The following is a 21,193-nucleotide window of genomic DNA, read 5'->3' as shown; positions in this document are numbered from 1 at the left end:
CCAAGCGCGTACCGCTGTGTAAAATATATATTTAGAGATACTTCCAATATAAATTAAATATCTACCTATTGTTAAGCACGTGGGTATGTATGTTTATATGCAATATATCTTTATATTGTAAATTTAAGATACTTTATACCCACATAAAAAGCAAGCACATGTATATCATATTAATTTATAAATTTGCCATTATAAAAATGTGTCTATGCATACACAGAAGAGTATGGAATACGTTTAACTTAACCATTTACAAATATATATGTCCACTGGTAATGACAGCTACATATATACAATCCATGTGTTCATATAAAGTATATTCAGCTGATATACACACATAAAAGTGTATTATATATTACACTATAGCTACTGTGCATACTTTATAGCTGTGTCCGTGCATCTCCAACACCACTTAGATAGAATTTATATTCCTGAGAAATACATCTCTCTTGTGTATGTGCATACATAAACGTAAAATACGAGTATTAAATATATACACTATGCCTAATACACACAAATAATATATAGTGTGTTATATAACATGAATATATGTGTAGTTTACATGAAATGTATTTACCTGTTGGTGCGCAGCTCCTCGCTCCCACCTGGCTGAGCGGCCCCAAGGGGGCAGATGGTTTTGGGGTGTCCTGACCCCCATGCCCTGCAGCCCCGTCACCTACTTGGCTTTAGTTGTTGGTTTCTAACCCCACCTCGCTCCTCCCCCCAGCACGACAAAACCACAGCTCTGACATCATAATAATTTATTGGTTCGAATGACATTTAGTACCACAGTTGTCTTACCAGTGACAGAAGGAATGCGTACAGCCCATGAGATGCGATCATTTACACACAGCAGCGTGGGGAGCGCGTGGGACGGGTCCGCGGCTGCGGCTGCTGCTTCAGCAGAGGCCAGAAATCTCATTTTTGGGGGTAAAAATCCAGCACAGGGTGTGCAGGTCCCAGCCCGCCCCGACCGCAGGAACTACAGCGTTCAACACAGCGCTGAAACGGCACGGCAAGCAGCGGCTTTTGGCAGGAAAATAACAGAAAATAAAAAAACTAAGAGAATTATTGACAAAAAAAAGTGCACCCACTAACGTGGGGACGCGACGTGTCAGGGGCCGGAGGGACGCGATGGGCCGGGGGGACGCGCCTGCCCGGCTGGGCTGGGCTGGCAAAACTGTGCCTAAAGCTCAACCCCCGCAACCCATGCTGGGCTCCCGAAATGGGGTGAAACCCCGTGAAGAGGGGGGAGTAGTGGGGTGGGGATGGGGGCACAGCCCTGACCCCAAAAGCTTTGCTGCCCCAGCCTCTTCTCCTTGCAGGGCCGCAGGGGTGGGGACAACACGGCTCCGCCTGCACTGGACTCCCCTCCTCTGTGTCCTTCATTAGGCGATTAATGCGATTAATGAGGCTGATGAGGCCTATTTTGTCTCTTTCTAAACCCCATTTGCCCAGGTGCAGCATCACCTCTGCTCCCAGGTGATGTCCTTTCCCGTCCCCCGATGCCGCCGGGAGGCTCAGCCGCTTCGCGTGTCACCATTTTGGGTGTTCCCAGGTTGGTGTGTCGCGTCCCCCGAGGATGTCACCGCTCGGGGACCTGCAGAGCCCGTGGAAAGGGCTGGTGGGCAGCCCAGGGTGCGGGGTAACTCGGCTCCATCTCCTGCGGAGAAAAGCCCCATCTCCCCCCGAGATGTGCCACCAACAGTCTTCGCCATCCTGTGGAAGCCGGGTGGGACATCCCTTGAGGCGGGTGTGGGGTGATGGGGACATCGGGATCACCCGTCCCAGCAGCGCATCCCACAGAGCCGAATTTCAGGTTGGATCAGCATCTCCTCCAATGTTTCGCTGCCACCCTCTTGGTTTCCGACATGATCAAGTGAATGATGAGGGGAAAGGGAAGTATTATATTATTGTTACTGTTATTATTATTATTCATTATTTTAAACATGTCAAATAAAACCACGTTGTGTTGTAAACAGAAGCTCATTCCTCAGGTGTGCCCAGCCAGTCCCAGCTAAGGTTTATGTTTGAAATGGGCTTCCACTGAAAGAAAAACAAAACAAGAGAAAATGGAATTAAAACCAGGACAAGCGCTGGGGGTGGCTTGTGGTTGTGGTGGTGGTCCGATTATCTTTATAAGTGGGTGACCGACATCCTTACAGCAGCACGGACACCGCACGTCCAGCGCGCAGGAGGGAGCGATGCGGCTGCGCCCCCGGCCCCTCCGTCCATCCCGACCTCCACCCTGCCCGCAAACACACCTGCGTATTCCTGAGGCAGCATCGGCCGGCTTATAACTTTCTGAAAAGTCGTAATCCACTCCAGCTGGTCGTCCTTGGTCTCGCAGGCGAAGAGAAATTTCCGATCCGGGGTGACGATGGTTATCCCGTGCTGCCAGTGGTTTCCCTGCGTGGACGGCGGGAGCCCTTCCAGGACCTTGTAGCTGTTTTCCTTGCTGCCAATAAAAACTTCCCCTCTGGCAAAGGCATCCTAGGAGACAGCGAGGGAGCTGCGATGGCGAAGGGCAGCTCGGCATCCCGGGCAGCGAGGACGCGGCTCACCCTGTCCCATCCACCAGCAAAGCGCAGCAGCCAAACACCCAAAGCACCAGCCCCCCGTCCCCAACCTCACCCCAGCTCCTCCAGGGGCACCCACGATACACGACTGGCACCGGGGACCGAAAATTCAGCTGCAGAAAGATCTGCAGCTGTTCCATAGGGTTTCTGAAGTGTTTTTGGTGAGTATCTGTACATGGGGCTTCTGCACGCTGGACACCAGGCAGGTGACCTACCAGTGATGGCTCAGTGTGTTCTTGGCTCTCCCAACAGCCTGAGCTCCACTGCTTCTTTTCTTAGTCTTTTTCTTATTTTCTTTTTCTTATTTTCTTTTTCTTATTTTCTTTTTCTTATTTTCTTTTTCTTATTTTCTTATTTTCTTATTTTCTTATTCTTATTCTTATTTTCTTATTCTTATATTCTTATTTTCTTATTCTTATATTCTTATTCTTATTCTTATTCATCATTGCAAATAATTCCCAACAGCCCAGGCACCTCCATCTTACCAGAGGATCTTTGAAATACATGAGCCGCCGGTCATCCATGGTGAACCATCGTTTCTTGAACCCCTCTGTTTGCTGCAGAGTCAAACAAACGGGAGTTACACACCAGAGCCGCACAGCCCCTGCTGACCCAGGAACATCAACGCTCCCGGAGGAGCCCAATGGGCTGGGGCAGCTGGGGACAAGGTGGCTTCTGGGCCACCACGAGCCACCACAGCCCAGCTCTGGGCCAGCTCTACCAGGTGGGGATGCAGGAAGGGGCAGCGAGAGGGGACGTGGTTGGTTTGTGAAGTAGTTCTGGATTTTTTAACGTTTGCTTCCAGGTGAGAAAAGTGCATTAATGCATTCACAGCACTGAGGCTTTGCCTCTGCAGCAAGGGTGGGCTTGTCGCACCAGCCGACCCTCCTCAGCCCCGTACAGAGCGAGACTCGTGTCTACAGGGATTGCAGAAATGTTTTAATCCTACCTTTGGCCCCGTTTTCTCCATGTACCCTTCCTTCAGGTAGTTTCTGGAGAGCTTTGGCACCAGCTGCAGCAACCAAAGAGGAGAGAAAGGAGAGACCAACGTCAGACGGAGGGAGCTGGGGGCCCCTGGGTACACAGGGCAGGGCTGGGGGTCACTGGAAGGACAACCCACCCCGAGCTCACCCCAAAACCCCCCCCACGGCTCCGGCCAGACGCTGCGGCCCCACTCCCCAGAGCGCCCAGAAGCGGCGGGTGCAGAAACACGAAGCACCTTTGAGCGCTTTGCTGGCAAAGCCACCGGCCTCCAGAGAAGCCCCCGGGACCAAATCCCAGCCCACCGGTCCGCTCTGGGGAGGCCTCTTCCCCACCAGACGCAGCCGGAGCTCCTCACACAAGCCCTGAGCACAGTTTGCCTGTAAAACGCCATGAACACGCTGCCTGAGCGCTCCCCTCCTGCAGATATTGCTGACAGCAGCTACCAGCCCCAGGGATATTTTTAACGCTGCTTAGAGAGCACAAGGCAGTAGCTGCGAGATCTTTGCAGATGCCTCTCAAAGCCTCTTGAAAGAGGACAAGTCTCACCAAAACACCCCCCTGTCCCCGCCTTCCATTTCAACAGGTAATAATGGCTCCACTCGCCAAACCGCGCTCCCGCAACACCCAGCTCTGGTCAAGCAGGCGTGGGCTTGTAGGGCAAAGACACCCCAAAATACAATGGCCCAAAGAATCACACAGCTGCTTCGCAGCATCCAGGAGCATCATCATCTCGGACAGTTCCTCGCGGGCAGCAAAGGGCTCTGCAGCGTTCGCAGCCGCGGGATCGGGCTGCTGGGATGGGCTGAGGACACTTCGCTAAGTAAAGAGCTCATCAGCTCCAAGAGGTTCCTCCACCCTGCGGATGGGACCCCGAAGCAGCTTTGGAGACCCTCGCTCCCCAGGAGCCCCAGAGGCAGCCTGAGCATCCTCAGGGTGGTGTGAATAACTTTTACCTCTCTAATGCATTTAACCTGGCTCCTGTTTAAATATAACACCTTTTCAACACTCTGGCAGAGAAAACCAACCGCAAATTAGAAGCAAACGATGGCAACACCCAGGACCGAGCTCCCTCACATACATGAGGTGACCTCTGCAGAGTTGTCCCCAAGTTGAACACTCCAAGAGGTTGAGCTCATAAATCAAACCTCACTAAACGTTACACTTGTTTTCCCCCAGAGTAATTGATGAGAAGGGGATGATAAGTAAAAATATGAATAGCTGATCTCCCATCGACACTGCCAGGGGGTGAAGTGTGCAAACACTCCCACCCACTGCTGGACAAAGGGCAACTCTGTTGAGGTCTGTGGGGTTATTCGGGCAGTTCACCAGCTTCAGCAGAAGTAGAGAATACAGAGAGGGGGGAGAAATTATTAAGGAAAGTATACACCGCACAGCAACTGATGATCCTTGTGAGTCCCTTCCAACTCAGGACATGCTATGATTCTACTATAGCCGGCTAAAGAGGTTTTTCTTATAGCTTTTTCTATTTGCCAAGGAGGTAACAAAGCAACCAACAACAAGTCCAGAGCCAGGGATGTTACATGGCAATCGCAATACAAGGTACTTACAGTCAGGTTGCACTAATACAGCCTCTAGTATTACATTAGCAAAACAAAATGCAATTAGCAGTCCCAGCGCCCGGAAAATACAAGGAAGAGATTTATAAGACAGGCAGCACTGACCTGCACACACGAACTCATCCCAGCTCCCCGGACACAGCACTGACACTCTTTTACCTCCATCTTTTCGACCTTCCAGCCTTTGTTTCGGCTTTTAATATGATAGCAACAATCTTTGAGAAAGACACTTATGGCTTCCGTGCACTTGGTGGAACGGGAGTTACTCACACGCACGACTCGCGTTTTGAGCGTGAGCATGGACACGGTTTCCAAGGCTGGGTGCTGGTGACAGATGCTGCTCGTGGGCTCTGCAGCCCACCACAATCACTTCAGACCAGTAATTGCAAAACGCTCTGAGGGATGCAGCACTCCCCAAACCTCCCAGCTCGGTAACGAGACGCTGAAAATGAGCAAGAGAGGGGAAAAAACCCAACGAAACTGCAGGAAAACTCACGTCAACGTCGCTGGCTCCAGGGAATGCCACTTGTAAGTAATGAAAACGTGCTGCCCGGATGGCGTTGAACCAATCCACTATTTCCTAATAACGAGAAAGAAAAGCATAGTGACTAACATAGTCTGCACATGAAATAACTTGATTCTGCTGTGTCTCATCTCTCCCATCACTTTGTCTCGAGTGACAGAAAACATAAAATACAGACATAAAAGAGAGCAGAGAATGGGTGGCGGATGGGGCACGTCCAGCCGCCGCCCTGGGCTGCGGGACGTGCACGGAGCTCTGCAGCCCCGCGAGCACCAAGGGGTTTCTGCAGCGGTTTACGGGCAAAATCACCATCAAATCAGAATGTGTGACGCTGAGCTCAGTAGTCAAACATTTTCTGTCTGTTTAATTACAAACAATGCCGCAGATAGAGTAAGGAGATTGTATCTGATGTATTAAAACAACATTAAACGTCTCGGTGCTTTCAGATGGGAAGGTGTCATCTCATTAGCTCGTTAGCAGAGATTCCCTTTGCTGATTTATGTCTCGCAGCAAGCAGAGAAAATGAATTACTGCTGCACCTTTGCGAGCTGCTTTGCCAGGCTCCTGACTTCCCCGTCTGCCGCGGTGCCACCGCAGACGCGCCTGCACACGCCACCCGGTGTCCCCCCTCTCCATCCTGCCCCAGAGCCACCCACATGGCTGTGGCGGCCTCAGAGCGACAACCTGCGATAGAACACAACTTCTCCTCACCGCGCCGCCTGTTCCTCCATCCCTGCGGCTCAGGGAATGGGCCCCTCTGCTGCAACTCCTGCTGCTGATTGATGGTCACAGTATCACAGGATGCCAGGGACTGGAAGGGCCCTGGAAAGCTCATGCAGTGCAATCCCCCCATGGAGCAGGAACACCCAGATGAGGTTACACAGGAAGGTGTCCAGGCGGGTTGGAATGTCTGCACAGAAGGAGACTCCACAACCCCCTGGGCAGCCTGGGCCAGGCTCTGCCACCCTCACCCCCAACAAGTTTCTTCTCAAATTTAAGTGGAACCTCTTGTGTTCCAGCTTGATCCCATTACCCCTTGTCCTATCATTGTTTGCCACTGAGAAGAGCCTGGCTCCGTCCTCGTGGCACTCAGCCTTCATATATTTATAAGCATTAATAAGGTCACCCCTCAGTCTCCTCCAAACTAAAGAGACCCAGCTCCCTCAGCCTTTCTTCATAAGGGAGATGCTCCACTCCCTTAATCATCTTCGTTGCCCTACGCTTTCCTTTCTCAGGAAAGGAGAAGCACCAGGAAAGGGCTTTTTTCTGATTTGCCCAGAGGAGATCCAAAAATCTTGGGTTTTCACCCTAAGGGATGGTCCCTCCTACAGACTGAGCCCAGCTCGGAGCATCCCCACAGCGATGGCGGCAGCAGGGATGGCAGCAGCACGGCAGCTGTCTGAGCCCCGGGAGAAGCCCTGCAGAGGGAGCTTCAGCCCTGCTCAGAGTGCTGGGAAACCACTTTGCAGCTTCCCCACCTCCCGGATGGAGATCTGGGGACAGGTGAAGCCTGTCCCCAGCCTTGTGCCCACGGGAGGGGTGGCCCTGGCAACAAGCACCAGTTCAGGTGTCTCCAGGGGCTGTGGGAAGGACACAAGGCAGCCCGCGTGGAGCAGTCACCCCACGCATCGATCTTGAGCCCCAACCGGCGCTTCACCTTCACCCCAGCTGGTGGTGGGTACATGTCAGCTACTGACCACAAGAACATCCTTTGAAATGGTCGCAGCCCAACACACGCCTTGCCCTGCCCCTCCAGGTGCCCACGGTCATTAGACACCCCCAGCACAAAAGCACCCAGGCCCTCCCATTTCAAGCAGGGTGCTGGGGCCGGTTTCAGTCTCTCGTTTGTCATCAGGACCCACTGAGGAGCTGATGAAGCCACCAGGCTGAGGTCACACAAAAGCTACACCTCCAGACAAGTCACAAGGTGATGTCCCACCCCGTGAAGCTCTGGGGTGGCAGCATGGTGACACGCTTCACCCATCTGCCTTTTATCCCTTGGGGTGCTTTACTCCAGCAAATGTCACCAGGGCAGCAGGGCTCTCCCACCCATTTTAGGGGCTGATCGTACACATGGGATTATCCCACCCAAGACATGAGCCACTTTCTTCTGGGGTGTTGCAGCAGAAGAGCCAAGTGCAGAGCAGCATGCGATGCTCCGGATTGCTGCCGAGACCCCCAGCGGAACCCCCCGAATCCTGTCCTGGTGGGAGGCCAGACTGGTGATGGGATTTGGTGGGGAGGGATCAAACCTCAGAAATATGAGACAGAAGCCTAAATAAGGTTCGAGTGCTTCAGACTGGGGAGAGGCAGCACCTCTGGGGGACAAGGGGACACGCTGGGGCTGCTGGGGGACTACGGAAGAAGCAAAGGGTGGTGGGGGAACACAGGTGAGTCCTGGGGCCACCTCTGGTCCCAAAGGGCAGGAGATGACCCCAGGGGCTGTCACCTCCTCGTAGCCCTTGGGACAGACCAGTGTCAGGGAAGATGAGACCATGAGACTGCATGAGACCTGCGGGGCTGCTCCTTCCATGAGCGCCCAGCAGAAAGCTCGGCATTTTAAACCCAAAAACCAAGTAACAGTAAAATCTCGCAGCTGGGCTAGACAGGACACCAAAGCCCAGCAAACCACAGACATGGGCACGACGGTGGGATGCAGCTTTCACAGGCAAGAGCTGCTTCCTCTTATTTCAGTTTAAATTGTGGCCAGGGAGGTACCTGAGAGCGACAGGACTTACATATCCCACCAGGAATAGCAGATGGAGGGGAAATTCAGGAGCATCCTGTACCCCCATCCCTTCTACACCCCCAAGAGCTCCCAGCTCGGGTAGAACCTGGTGTGCTGGCTCCGAGCAGCACCAACCCCCAGCACCGCAACCCAACCCTTCTTGTTACCGCCGCGCTCTCACCTTGCCATCTTCATGATAGACAAAGATGTTCCTTGTGCTATTGTCCTTCAAGTAAGTGATCTGCAGTCCGTGTGGGTTCCCAATTTTTGCAGGCTGGAAAGTCGCATTTAGATGTTCGATCTTCATAATTGCTTTGGGTTCTTTTGCCTGGAAAACACAGCTGAGTGAGCAAACACCGGAGAATTGGCTTTCAAACCAAGTTCACTTGGTCAGAAAAAAAACACCTTTTTTTAGCCATTAGCTAAAAAAAAACACCCGACAAAAACGGACTCCCAGCCCACAAAACTGCCTGGTGATGGGATAGCAGAGACTTTGCTCAGGCAGCAATGAGAGCTTTCTGCCAGCCTGCAAAAATGCTGTTCTTCTGCAAAATTTAGCAGAGTTCAAGGGGAGAAAGGTTTCAGCCCAGAGGCAAGATGCACAAGCCAAGTCTCACAGCAGGATACTGTGCTATAGAGACAAGCACCTTCCCCATGTCACCTGCCTCAGCCTCTGTTCAACTGCCTCCTGACCCCTAGATCTCCTCCAGCTTCTCTACCTAAGGATAAGTGACCAGCGTGTGCACCAGGTGAGCACCAACAAAGAAGAAAGAAAACCATTCAGCCAGACAACAACAAAATAGGAGACTGCTAACTACCAGGCCAGGATGCTTTCTGCACCTCAAATACCCACAGACAGCTCATCCTTGCCCAAGAAGATGGAGGATTATTCCCCTTGCCACCTTCAGACTTGGGTGCTCGGCTGGCAGGGGCACCATGCCCATGTCCCCACACGTCCCGTCCTCTCACATGAGCCATTGGTTCCTGACTCTGCTCCTCCCCACATCCTCCAAACAGGGAACTTTCTTTTCAGAGGGACAAATATACACCTTGCAGGCCACCTCTTGGGTGGGTTAGCCCAACGGTGAGCCTGGATCAGGCACCAATCCCACCTGCACCCACTGTGGCACAACACTTGACATTTGTAGCACAGTTTGTCTTCCTACAAAATACCTCTAGAAGTTTTCCACCCTTTCAGGACCGCACTGAGAAGCAAACCAGCAAGCATGAATAGAACATCCAAACAAATCAAGATTAGGCCCTTGGTAACACCGGGTTTAGGGCACAGCCAAGGGCCAGCAGGTCACGCAGTGGTGCCATGATCCCCAGCACCACGTGGAGGTCACGGAGCTGGTGGAGATGCCAACACCGCTTTGGGAACTTGGGGACTTGCCATGGACACACAGCCATTGCGAGTGACCACGGCAGGGAAACCCCAGCCGAGAGGACGTGTCTAGACAGTGCTGTTCCCACCATGGCTACGGTCAACGACGAAGCAAAGCAGCTTTAAACTACCGGAGCAGCCAGCAGCCACTGAATGGGGGTGGCTGGGACTTTCACTTCTCCCTCGGTAATGACTGGTTGTGTCCTGTCCACGAGATGCAGTTGCACCATAGCACACCATGCTGAAGGAGAAGATGGTGCTATCAGAGTCAGTTGCTGGGCATGGAGAAGTGTGGATGGATGTTCCCCTCCATTGCACAGCGTGGCTCATCATGACACCACAATTGCATCAGCTACTCGAGAAAATTGGCTGGGGGCTCGGTTTGTGCTGCTCTGAACCACAATGTTCAGGGGAGACTCAAATGGTCAGAGAAAACACCTCAGCTTTCTCCATTGCATGGTGCAGAATAGTAGAGCGTCTATCCATTCATCACAAATGCAATTTTCAAGAAAATAGCTCAATTTCTCACTTACAATAAATGAAATGTGCTCTGGGGAGAAAGACAAATGCTTGCACACTGCCTGATGCTGGAACAGAAACCAGGGAGCTTTTCTCCTGGATTGCTTGCCATGCCACGCAAAGGAGGGTTCAGAGCCCCGTGACCACTGCGAGGTGGCGATGCCTCATCACGAGTCAGCCACGGATACAAAACGTGTCAGCTGGGTGATGCAGAGCTGAGAGAAACTCTGTTGGTGGTGGTTTAAGAAAAGCCTTATCTGCTTAAAGGGCAACAGAGCAGGAATGTGTAAAATGGCCAGTTGGGGTGTCTGACCATGACCGTGGTGGTGGACCAAGAGCAAACCCTACCAAAGAGAGCGGTGAGCTGTACCCGGCACCCTTGTCCTGGAGCAACCGGGGACTCGGTGCTTATGAAAACTGCATAAATAACACGGTGGCCTAGCAATTACCTGTTCAAAGATGCTCTCACAGCGAGATCCCTCACCTGCACACAGCGACCCCAGGTACTCACGTCGTTTTTGTTGAAGTACTTCAGCGCACCTTCCCGCTCCGATAATACAAATTTTCGGCTTAAGAATTGCCCGTTGTCGCGTCCTCTCTTCCACAGAAATCCTTCTCGGTACCCTGCAGCAGAAAGCAATCGCTGAGCACCAGGGATAAAACACTGTATTTAAATAAAAGACATGAGTAAAGAAAAAGAGGAGCTTTGACTTCAAAGAGGTGGGGTAAAAGAAAAAGAGCTTTGGCTTCAAACCGAAGCAGAGCAAATATGCGGCTGGATTGCTCCAGACGTGAACGAGACAGGCTTTCTCCTTCAGATCTGCCCTTCTTGCTCTGCTCCAGTGCTTTTCCTCTTCTCTCTCCTTGGATATCAGCCCCGTGGGCAGATTTGCTGCTTGGGGGGGCAAAACACTATTCAAAATACATGTGATTTATCTACAGCTCAAAAGAACCAGAAAGAGAGAGAGAAAAAAGAAGAATCTAAAAATCTTAACTCCTGAAATAAGAGAAGCACTTAGAGCTGGCGGCTGCCAGCGCCTCCTGCAGCAGCCACAATGCTCAGCTTATCTTCCAACAACTTTAACTGATGCCCTTACTTTAAAGGCTTCAAAACAAAGAAACCCCAAGAACTGTCCGAGACAAGTTTTGTGAATATTAACAGAGCAGGTTGATGGCCATCTCCCATTAATTTAAGTCATAACTATACAAAAGTACCACTGGAAGAGTGTTCCCTTTCTCTCTTAGTTTCACCCATTTTGATTTTTGTTATTGGCTTACAGGAGCAGGATTTTAAAATCAAAAATTGTATGTTTTATAACAACTTTCAAATAAGTAGCTAAATGTTTTTATTTTTAATATGTCCAGTAGCATACTAAAAGCCTCTTCCCTACCTGCCTCCTGCAAACCAGTGGTGTGCAGACATTCCCCATTCAATCTGCTTCTTCACTTGTCTATCCTGATAGAGGATTGATTTAAACACAGATGCAAAGATGCAGAAAAACCCCTTAACCAGCTCCTCAACACTGACTCCACAGGTATAAGCGATATAGAAATATTCCCACGACATAAAAACCTAAAGCAAGAAAAAATGCACATATACACACACACACACTTACATGTGGACTTACAAAATCCTACACCAAATACTTTCTCTGAGTCCTCAAAGAGACTTTATGAACACCCGGCAAAGCCATCGACACCTGCCATGAAGGAATGAGTGCAATGGCAAAGTGCTGCTGAAACGCTGAACGCCAACCAGAGCATCATAAACCCGACGGCTGGTACACGGGACTGCAAACGGGCTGGTAACTGGATGCAGACAGAAACCAGCACTGTCCGCCTAATCCTTCCACCTCCGAGCCCTCTCCACCCCCCGCGAAGCATCATCACCCATGTGCACTGGCACCTGTATCCATGTACACCAGCCCAGTAACCCAGAGGACCGATACCAGATACATCAGGGGAATGACGATCCCAAAGCTCTTTCCCTGGTCCGTCCACCCACCCACCTTGGGAGAGATTTCTCGAAAGCCACGAGCAGAACCAGCTAATCCAGTCCATCAATTCAATCCTATCCCAGCCGTGGGCTTGCACTGTACTTTTCCCAGCAAAAAGACACAGCTAATCTGTTGGAGGGCACTTGTAGTGTCAGAAAGAGAAGAACCCACAAGAAGCAGGATTACCTGAAGCCTGAACAAGGCAAAGCAGCCAAGAAAGCCACCGAAACCCAGCCAAGGGCATCCACATCTGACAGCGGCGTGGGAAGGGCCCTCTGATGCACTGGTATCACCGCTGCGGTAGGAATTAATTGCCAGGGAACTGAAGCTCTGGCTGATTCAGAGTCAGATGCTGCTACCTGCCAGGCTCCTATCAGCAAAAACGCTTCACACCCCATAGCGGGCTGAACACGACGGGGTTGAATAGGAATAATGTCTCTCTGACAGGAGACAGACAGGCAGGAGGTGATGCTCGGCTGATACATTTATGAAATCCGAGATCTGCTTAACGTGAGCCAGCGATGCTGCCGGGGCTCTGACGGCTGGCGACTGCTGATTGCTCTCTTGAATGGCAAAACGTTGAGCAGCTTGCTCTCCAAATGTGCTTTTTAGAAACCAAGGACAGGCAGTTTCTGCTCCCAAAGGGTGCTGATTTTTAACATCGAGCCAGCTGGAGCAACAGGAGAGTACTTCAAAAGCCATCTCCACTCACTCCACCAAACAGCAGAGACAGTTTCAGAGCCTCTCCATGCCTGACATTTGGGGACAAGCAACATCTCCTCGGGGGCTGGAGAGAGCTCGGTTTGGAGGAAAGGATGGTGATGCCAAACAAGAGGAGGAGAGAGAGGAGAGGGAGATGGACATCTCCAAAAGCAAACACAGGGTGATGCTGAAGGAAAGGTGATATTTTCCTGCAGAAATCCCCGCTGGGGTTTGCGGGGTCCAGCAGAGCACTGGGCACAGAGCTCGGCTCTCGGCAGCTCCACCTCGGAGCAGCTCAGCCCCATGAGTCTTGGTTGTGGGTCTCATCCATTCGTTGAGTGTTTCGTGACGAACAGCTGAATGGCGAAGGATGCTGCAGGCATTCCTTATTAAACTTGTTCACCTCCGCAACACATTTTTTGTGATTTTTCCTTAACACTTAAGGGGTGAAAAATAAAATTACTCTGCATTTCCCCAAAGAGGATCTCAAATAATTGCAAATCTGTGAAGTCCACCTAATGCTTACCCCTGGCAGATGAGCATCACAAGGGTTATATACAAAGAGGGCGAAGCCCAGAGAGGTTTGGTGAGCTGCCCAGGACAAGACTGTGAGCCAGTGTCAAAGCCAGGCTGTGAAACCAGCTTCCCCCATGCTCTTACATAGGGACATTTCACCCTTTTGATCTTCTCCATCCGATCTTTTGTGACAAAACACAGTATCCAAATTCCACTTCAAGGAAGAATTCAAAAAACCCAACACAACACTGTTATCCCTGTCTGTAGTTCCCACCTCGGCTCTTCCCCAACCAATCACCTCAGCAAAAGAGCGCCTGCCTGCTCCAACCAAACCAGCTGCTAGCTTCACTGTACTTTGCCATGGGTTTTCATAAATCCTTTGTTTTCTTGTTTTCTTTTTCTTCCTTCCATCCTCTGGGGCTGCGTCCTCGGGTCCTGTTCCTCTGCTCTGCCCAAACCTGCTGCCCGCACCCCTGTCAGCACCGATCAGTGCGAAACACTGTGAACCCAACATGAACCCACCCGGGCTCCCCGGGCAAACAGCACAGCGGCGAGACGTGTCCTCGATGTCGTGACCTAAAGGACTGTGAAAACAGCTGGAGAAGGTGTTGAGAAACAAAACTGCAGGAGGCCGAACAGGGAACAGATCTCGTACCCGAGGGCACTGGAGTCGGAGAACTAAACCATCTCTTCCTCATCTCTGTGGGCTGCACTGCCTTAGTAACAGCTTCATATTTGGAGGTGTCTGGCCAAATCCAGACCTCCATGAGGGCTCTTCTGCTTATGTTGAAGCTAAACAACCGCTAGCCTGACAACACGTGCTCACGGCTGGTGTTGGACCACACAGCATCGTGTCACCAACACGTTTGCTTCCTCTCCTAAGGTGAAGAAAAAGGGATGTGGCCGCCTGTCATCACCCCCCTTGATCACCAGCACCCCACCATGACTGTAGAAAGGGCTGCCTGGTGAAGACCTGCTGGAGAGAACCTATGGGTACCTTTTAGCAATATCGCTCTTGCGTTGCTAACATCACCTAACATAATTGTCAAGTTTTCTGCACCACTTCAGCCCCCTGCCAAGAAGAAAACCCAATTGCTTGCTTTTGTAGGCAGTTCTGTGACACCTGAAAAAAAAACACCACCAAAACCCACCAAGCGGTTGTGACAAAGTTAGCCAACAAATGGCATACAACATAACCTGAAATCACATGGACCAAACGGGTATTTTTGACCCATTACGTAGTTTCCAAGGTAAAACAAGGAACCTCCACACTCACTTCATCACCACAGCTAAAACTCTGCAGGGGAAATAAAGCAGGGTCACCACATTGGTTTACCAAAAGATGGCATTTCATGGCCTTGTGTCAGCTCTGTTGAGCTGGTGTCGGGAGCTCCTCCAAGCCAGGCACCCAGAAACCAGCAGGACCCACTGGGTGCTGTTCCAGCCCAACTTTCTCGCTGCCCAAGAGGCCACAGAGGAAGCACGGGAGAGGATTTTCTATCAAGACAACCTGACGCAGACACCGTCTTTCATCTGACTTCCGCCAGCAATTTGTTCAAGTTCCCCATTTTTGAAGAGGAGGGATATTGCTAGTTCCCCACCTCAGAAAGCCCTTAGGGTGCTTAGTTAAAGATGGGAATTTTGGTCTCTGAGAATGTGGATTGTAGGAAGTACCCAAAATTACTCTTTCAGTTTCAGCCTTTGTTCTCAGAGAAGAAAATATTCTCCTGCAAGGAGGACAATCAGATCCACTGGTTTGGAGGGGAAAAGAAAACAAAGGTGTTTATGGACTTTGTTTTTTGTCATCCTACATAAAGCATTATAAACTTGGCATTAAACCACATCTGCTCTTTGTACCTTTGGTGTTTTATTTTGCGATTACACCTTGAAAGAGGCATCAGAGCTGCCTGTTTTCCTGTGGTAAAACCAGACCTGGCCCAAGGCTTTCAGCAGAAACACGTTAGCATATCCAAAACCATGCACAGCAACAGAGCCCACACGACACCCGAGCCCAAATGCACGACTCTGTTGTTTTATGCCCCCATGTCCCACTGCAAGACAAAGCATGAAAGGCTGAAATAGGAGAAAAAAATTACTTGCATGAGTAAGCCAAGAAAAATGACATTTTCCTAGAGTTCGGGCAGGGCAGCTCCACTTATAGAAGTAGATTTTCTTTCCACTAAGCAGTTAAACTGCTTTGACCCCAATTCAGAGCTTTGGAGAAGATTTAAATATAACTGTACAACTTTGCTGCTAAAATTGCAGGGTATATATCACCACTTCTCTGATTGTCAGAAGTGGAGTAGTCTGCTATATTAACATTGTAAGATGTTAATTAAAGCAGAACGGTAAATAGGTACTTAGTGGAGATGATGTGCCCACTTTTTCTGCAAGGTTAAGGAATTGCATAATTATTTGGAGCAGCTGAGTGGCAAATCCCTGACATCCTGCATCACCATTGACACCAATGTCACAACCTCCTTTTAAAACAGAGTCTGAAAGATATTTAGTCTGAAATAAACCACACTGCCCATAGTCAGAGGGCTGGATGGAGAAGGCGGCATATTCTAAGGTTTTCCTATGGACTGGACTTTGCAAAAAGAACTGCACACCTTTTGTGTGGCTGCGTCAGCATAAATTGTTTGGTTTGATTGCTGTATGTTGCAATATTTCTTCCTGTAGCATTCCACCAGCATCAAAGCAAAACATTTCAATGAGCTCCATTTGAATTTGTTAAGCGCTTGCATTCCAGTTAAAAAATCATAAAAAAAGGAATACTAAATTTTCTCATGGAGTGAAAACATCACCGTCCAGAGACAAACTCATCCTTCCCATACACAAGGGACCCTACAAGTGGTGTCAAGGTTGGTCGAACAATTTAGAGCTTGTAGTCAAGGGCTCAGCTGCTCCCCTGCACAGGACCCGCACCTTGCTTGGGATTTTCCTCCCTGCCTGCAGCTGTGCTGAGGAGCTCACAGCTCCCCTGAAAAATGATTCCGCAGATGTCTCCGGGTAAATGTGCTTCCTGCTCGTTACATGTTCAGCGGTGCAGATACAGGTGGATTGGAAATGTCAGCAATCACACGTGCAGGAGGCAGAGGGGACGGCAGAGGCTAGCTGACTAGGTGGGCATCCTTCCCTCTGGAGTGAACAGGAACGCGTTTAGCGGTCCTGCAAACCAGCCTCTTTGAATCAGAGAATGGTTTGGGTTGAAGGGACCTTCCCAACTCCCCCAGTGCCACCCCTGCCATGAGCAGGGACATCTTCACCAGCTCAGGTTGCTCAGAGCCCCGTCCAGCCTGGCCTGGGATGTCTCCAGGGATGGTTCATCCACCACCTCTCTGGCCAACCTGGGCCAGGCTCTCACCACCCTCACTGTAAACAATTCCTTCCTCATGTCTGGGCTGAATCTCCCCTCTTATAGTTTAGAACCATCACCCCTCTGCCCCTAGAAGCACACCTGGCAGGTGAGCTCTTGGCGCACCTCAGGTCAGAATGGCTGCCTGGCACGTCCCAGGTCACACTCTCACTGTGCTCTCCCTCCATCCTCCCTTAAGACAACTCTCTCCCCCTCCAAGACAACACATGCTCCTCACACCAACCCAACCAGGGAAAGGAGCCCCATATCTGCCATGTGTCCACACCCCACACCAACACCCACACCAAATATTTTCTCAGCACATGTTTTTAAGGAGAGAATTTCCCAGCTCTTAATCAATCAGTTCTCTCCAAATGAGCACTTAGCATGCAAATTACCCTTCCTAAAGGCCATTTTGCAGAGAAGGGTTTCCTGTTGCCACCCAGTCTGCCCCTGCTGCCTTCCAGGAGCTCATAAAACAAGCTCATGTCCTGCTGCATTGCAGAGCCTCAGCTATGGATGCAAGCGGCTGATTAGATTGATTGCTTCCACAATACCCAATTAACCCACTCACTCCACAAATGATTGACTTAATCAAAGGCAATTAGCGCTTGAATGGCTACATCAGACAGAAAGCCAGGATTTAGTAGATGATTGAGATAACACCTTACAGACATCTCCTTGGCCTTCTAAGGGAAAACATCAATATCCAGCCCAGAGCTGGAAGAAGATGAAACCTTAGGTCAGTGATTTTAGGTGGCACAGAACACACAGAGGAGCTGGAACACATACGGTTCCTTTGCTAACAAGGAGAACCTTGCCACAAGCTACTCCTAAGGGGAACCTGGAAAGCATCGATGTTCCCCTCTTCCCATCTTCTGCTCATGCAGGACTGGGAACACCGACCAGCGGAACAGACGTCCAGCACCATCACGAAATGGTAACTTCTGTCCCTGACAGCTCTAGATAGTCAATCCTTGAGTGCTGGATGGACAAGGTTGTTTCCTGTTACCAATCCTCTGAGAAAAGGCAAACGTGTTTTACAAAACCATCTTCCATACTGATGTCTTGCAAGGCGTCTTCTCCCACAATGCTAAAAAAGCCACCCAAAACAACTGGATTTGGAGGCAGCACCATGGCTCTGCAGAAATACAAGTATCAGTGTCTCAGTGACTGTTTTTCCTCTATACAAATCACCCCAAACCAGCACAGCCAAGACAAAGCCTTGCCATGGGAAGGTCAAGGACAGCAACCCAGGCTCCCTAAACCAGAGGACAGGGACCATTTTAGATCATGTGTAAGACAACTTCAGGGCTGAAGCCAAGCATGGGAAACAAACTATCCAGATCACTGCAAAAATATGTTGTCATCTTGCTTCATCTTCAGCAGCAAAGCCTTTGAAATGGAAAAAGTTATTTGCTCAGCTACTCAGTTGCTGGGATCAATACATGAAATGGAGCCAAATACATCGTCTCTATGGAAAAAACATGGGGCTGAGCTCAACAACACATCGAGATCCTGAGGCTGACGGAAAGAAGATGTCCGTCCCCATACACAGACAGGCATGTGGTATTTAAATGCAAGGTTGGTCCCTGGATTTCCAGTCCCTCTTAATGTCATCGTGAATACACTTACAGCGCTGGCTCACAGCTGAAAATCCAAATTGCTTCTAAGCAAAGCCCCAATAATAAAGCTGAAATCCATTAAGCCTGTGATGTTTGCCACTATTTAAATCTGATTAAAATCGTACATGACACCACTAAGCCTAACAGTCAGAAAACACTCCCATCAGGTCTGATGTTTCCCCATGTAATCCAGACCCCCCTTCTTTCACTGAGTTGTCAGCTAAAAGCAGCCATAATAAGAGATCATGTACCTAATCCAGCTTCCTAAGCTGTTTTTAAGTGGTTTCTTTAATCACATGTTATGATTCCCTACGGAGCAGCTCTCAGGTGACAAAGACCTTCTGGGAGGATGAATGACTGTATTATCGTATCTTGGATGGAATCACGTTGCCCCTCGCACTAAGTGCAGCAGAAATGAGACACAGAGATGCCTCCGCGGAGCCGTCAGCGGGATGAAAGGTGGGAAACCAAGGTAGCAGGAGGTGACAACTGTTGGGTGAGCAACTGCACGTGAGGTGGTGCAAGGGACACTCGTCAGACAAGAAACCCCCTTTTAAAAGAGTGATTCTTGGTCTCCCAGTGAGCGCTCACCGCCCATGCAAACACTGCATGGGAACAAATAGCAGGAGAAAACATCAAAATACACCATTCCCAAGTGTTCACCTGACTGTTGCGGGCATATCAGGTTTTGCGTGCACTGTAGAGAACACAGCCACATCCTCCCTTTTATCAGTTTATCTTATAATTGACCATCAATACAGTACAACTTCCATGGTAACTTAATTACTGAGCAAGTGTTTACATATTAAGGATAAGAATAATCGTTGGATGCTGCAGTGCAATTCGACTGTATCTGCTGGGAGACGTTAAAACCCTTTGCTACAGAAAATGTCTTTACTGGAAGTCTTGCGCTTGCATTGCTGAGAATTGGATGCAGAATCTAATTTTACTTGGAAATCAAAAGTTTCCTTTTTGAGTGGCATCCCCACCTGGGAGCTGCTGGCTGCTCAGAGAGAGAAATCCAGTTGCAGGCAAATAACCTTCAGGTTTGGATCTTCTGAAGCCAGTCTCTTATTATAGAAAGGCAGATAAAAGCTGAGAGGTTCCCAGTGTGATGCTCATCCCACTTAGCAGCACTGAATGCGCTCAGAGCCTGATCCGGCTGAAAAGCTGGGCAAGAAAACTAAATCATAATAATATCCATGCAGAACTGCGCTGTCAGAAGCTGAAGTTTGAGAGCAAAACTACTCCAAAACCAGAGACCAGGATCCCCCTTGGGCGAGACACAACCACCCAAAGAGTCCTCACCGCAGCTGTTGCAAGTTACAGACACAAAAGCTGCAGCTTTCTCGCTTGGCACCTGGAGGAACCGCTGCCACCGCTGCCACCACAACGACTTCTATACAGAAAGCAAAGCAGCAAGACCCCAAAAGACATGGGGATGAGCAGCTTTTTCGCCCTCAACATGCACTGCAGATGGGCGATGCCAGCCTACAGGCTGCTGAGCTTTCAGCTCAAAACAACTGCAAAGCACTGGGAACCACCTGAAGGTCTGGATTTCATACGGGCAGCTTGTGGAGCCTCAAGCCACAGCTATGGGATCAGACTGAAATATCCTCCGAGCTCAGAATGGTTTTAGATGGGTTTCTTACCTACACCAATAAACTAAAATCTCAGCCAGGGCAGCTGCTTACATAGATCGATCCAAGCAAGGATGAGATGAATTTAATCCCCCAACAGAGCTTTACAGAAGTCAGCAGAGAAGTCCACCAGCGACTTCAGACGGGTTTAGGACCCTGTCTCTGGGGCATCCTGGCATAAAGCATTCCCCTCACGCAGGCAGCATTGCCGTAAAGCCATAAATCACGGAAACCCGTCCTCGCATGCACATAACATTTCTCTTTGTTTGCTTTGAAGAGAAATCCAAATGGTTTCGAGCACATCTGCTGTGGTGCTAACAGCTCCTGATCATCTATTGTGGAGTGTTCAACACATTTACAGCCAAAGCTATTGCTTTATGCAGGGAAAGGAGCGGTTTTCCATTTAGGACCTGCTCCTCTCCTGGCTGCTGGTTTTACAGCTGCTGCAGAAATCAGCTCGTATGGGATGCGCTGGCAGCTGTGCTATGGAGGGAGGACACTCGGCAGCGCAGCCACAACCCCCTGCTTGCACGAGGACGTTTCCACATCTTGTTATTTCTAAAACTATCACCCCCCATCCCCTGGAGCAGCGCAATCCCACTCTACAAACTCCTCTAATTATACAAATCAAGGCGAAATTCTGTCCCAGTAAATCATTGACCAAAACTTCCATCGATTTTGCTATACTAAAATTTCCTCCTCCAGCCTCTGCTCTCCCTGCTGAGCAGCTTCCTCATCTTTTAGGTATTTTGGGGATATACGGTTATGCAGTGTGTCAGCAACAAATAATTTCCCTGAAGGGCTGCCCTGGTTATGAAAATGGACCTGGCTGCTGTGTCTGCACCTCAACCGCAGCGAAGTTTTGAAATCAGTCCTATTTAGCCAGCTGGGGAGGCACCTCGCAGCCCAACCGCACCGTGAGCAGCCAAGAGCTGGGGTACAGACAATTCTGCTGCTGCATCAGATTGCAAGGGGAAAACTCGGGCGAGTTCACTGTAGGGGGAAAATGCAGATGCAGACAGGCTGGTGTCAGTCAGAAAGAGGGATCAGCAAACTCTCGCACT

At 50.0% G+C, this 21,193-nt stretch overlaps 1 protein-coding gene across 1 annotated transcript in view; it reads right to left on the bottom strand.

The window, feature by feature from the left end:
* Positions 1 to 743: 743 nt before the first annotated feature.
* Positions 744 to 21,193, bottom strand: part of ADAP1 (ArfGAP with dual PH domains 1) — a 52,982-nt gene continuing 32,532 nt past the window's right edge. The window contains exons 5-11 of the mRNA XM_065031576.1: positions 10,803 to 10,915; positions 8,570 to 8,716; positions 5,634 to 5,717; positions 3,526 to 3,588; positions 3,062 to 3,133; positions 2,262 to 2,490; positions 744 to 2,043 (exon numbers count right to left, since the gene is read on the bottom strand). Of these exons, the coding sequence (XP_064887648.1) occupies positions 2,015 to 2,043; positions 2,262 to 2,490; positions 3,062 to 3,133; positions 3,526 to 3,588; positions 5,634 to 5,717; positions 8,570 to 8,716; positions 10,803 to 10,915 (737 nt within the window). The 3' untranslated portion in view covers positions 744 to 2,014. The remainder of the gene's footprint in view (positions 2,044 to 2,261; positions 2,491 to 3,061; positions 3,134 to 3,525; positions 3,589 to 5,633; positions 5,718 to 8,569; positions 8,717 to 10,802; positions 10,916 to 21,193) is intronic.

Source organism: Columba livia, chromosome 15 (assembly GCF_036013475.1).
Source record: "Columba livia isolate bColLiv1 breed racing homer chromosome 15, bColLiv1.pat.W.v2, whole genome shotgun sequence".
Taxonomy (NCBI): Eukaryota; Metazoa; Chordata; class Aves; order Columbiformes; family Columbidae; genus Columba; species Columba livia.
This window is presented reverse-complemented; position numbering and strand designations above follow the sequence as displayed.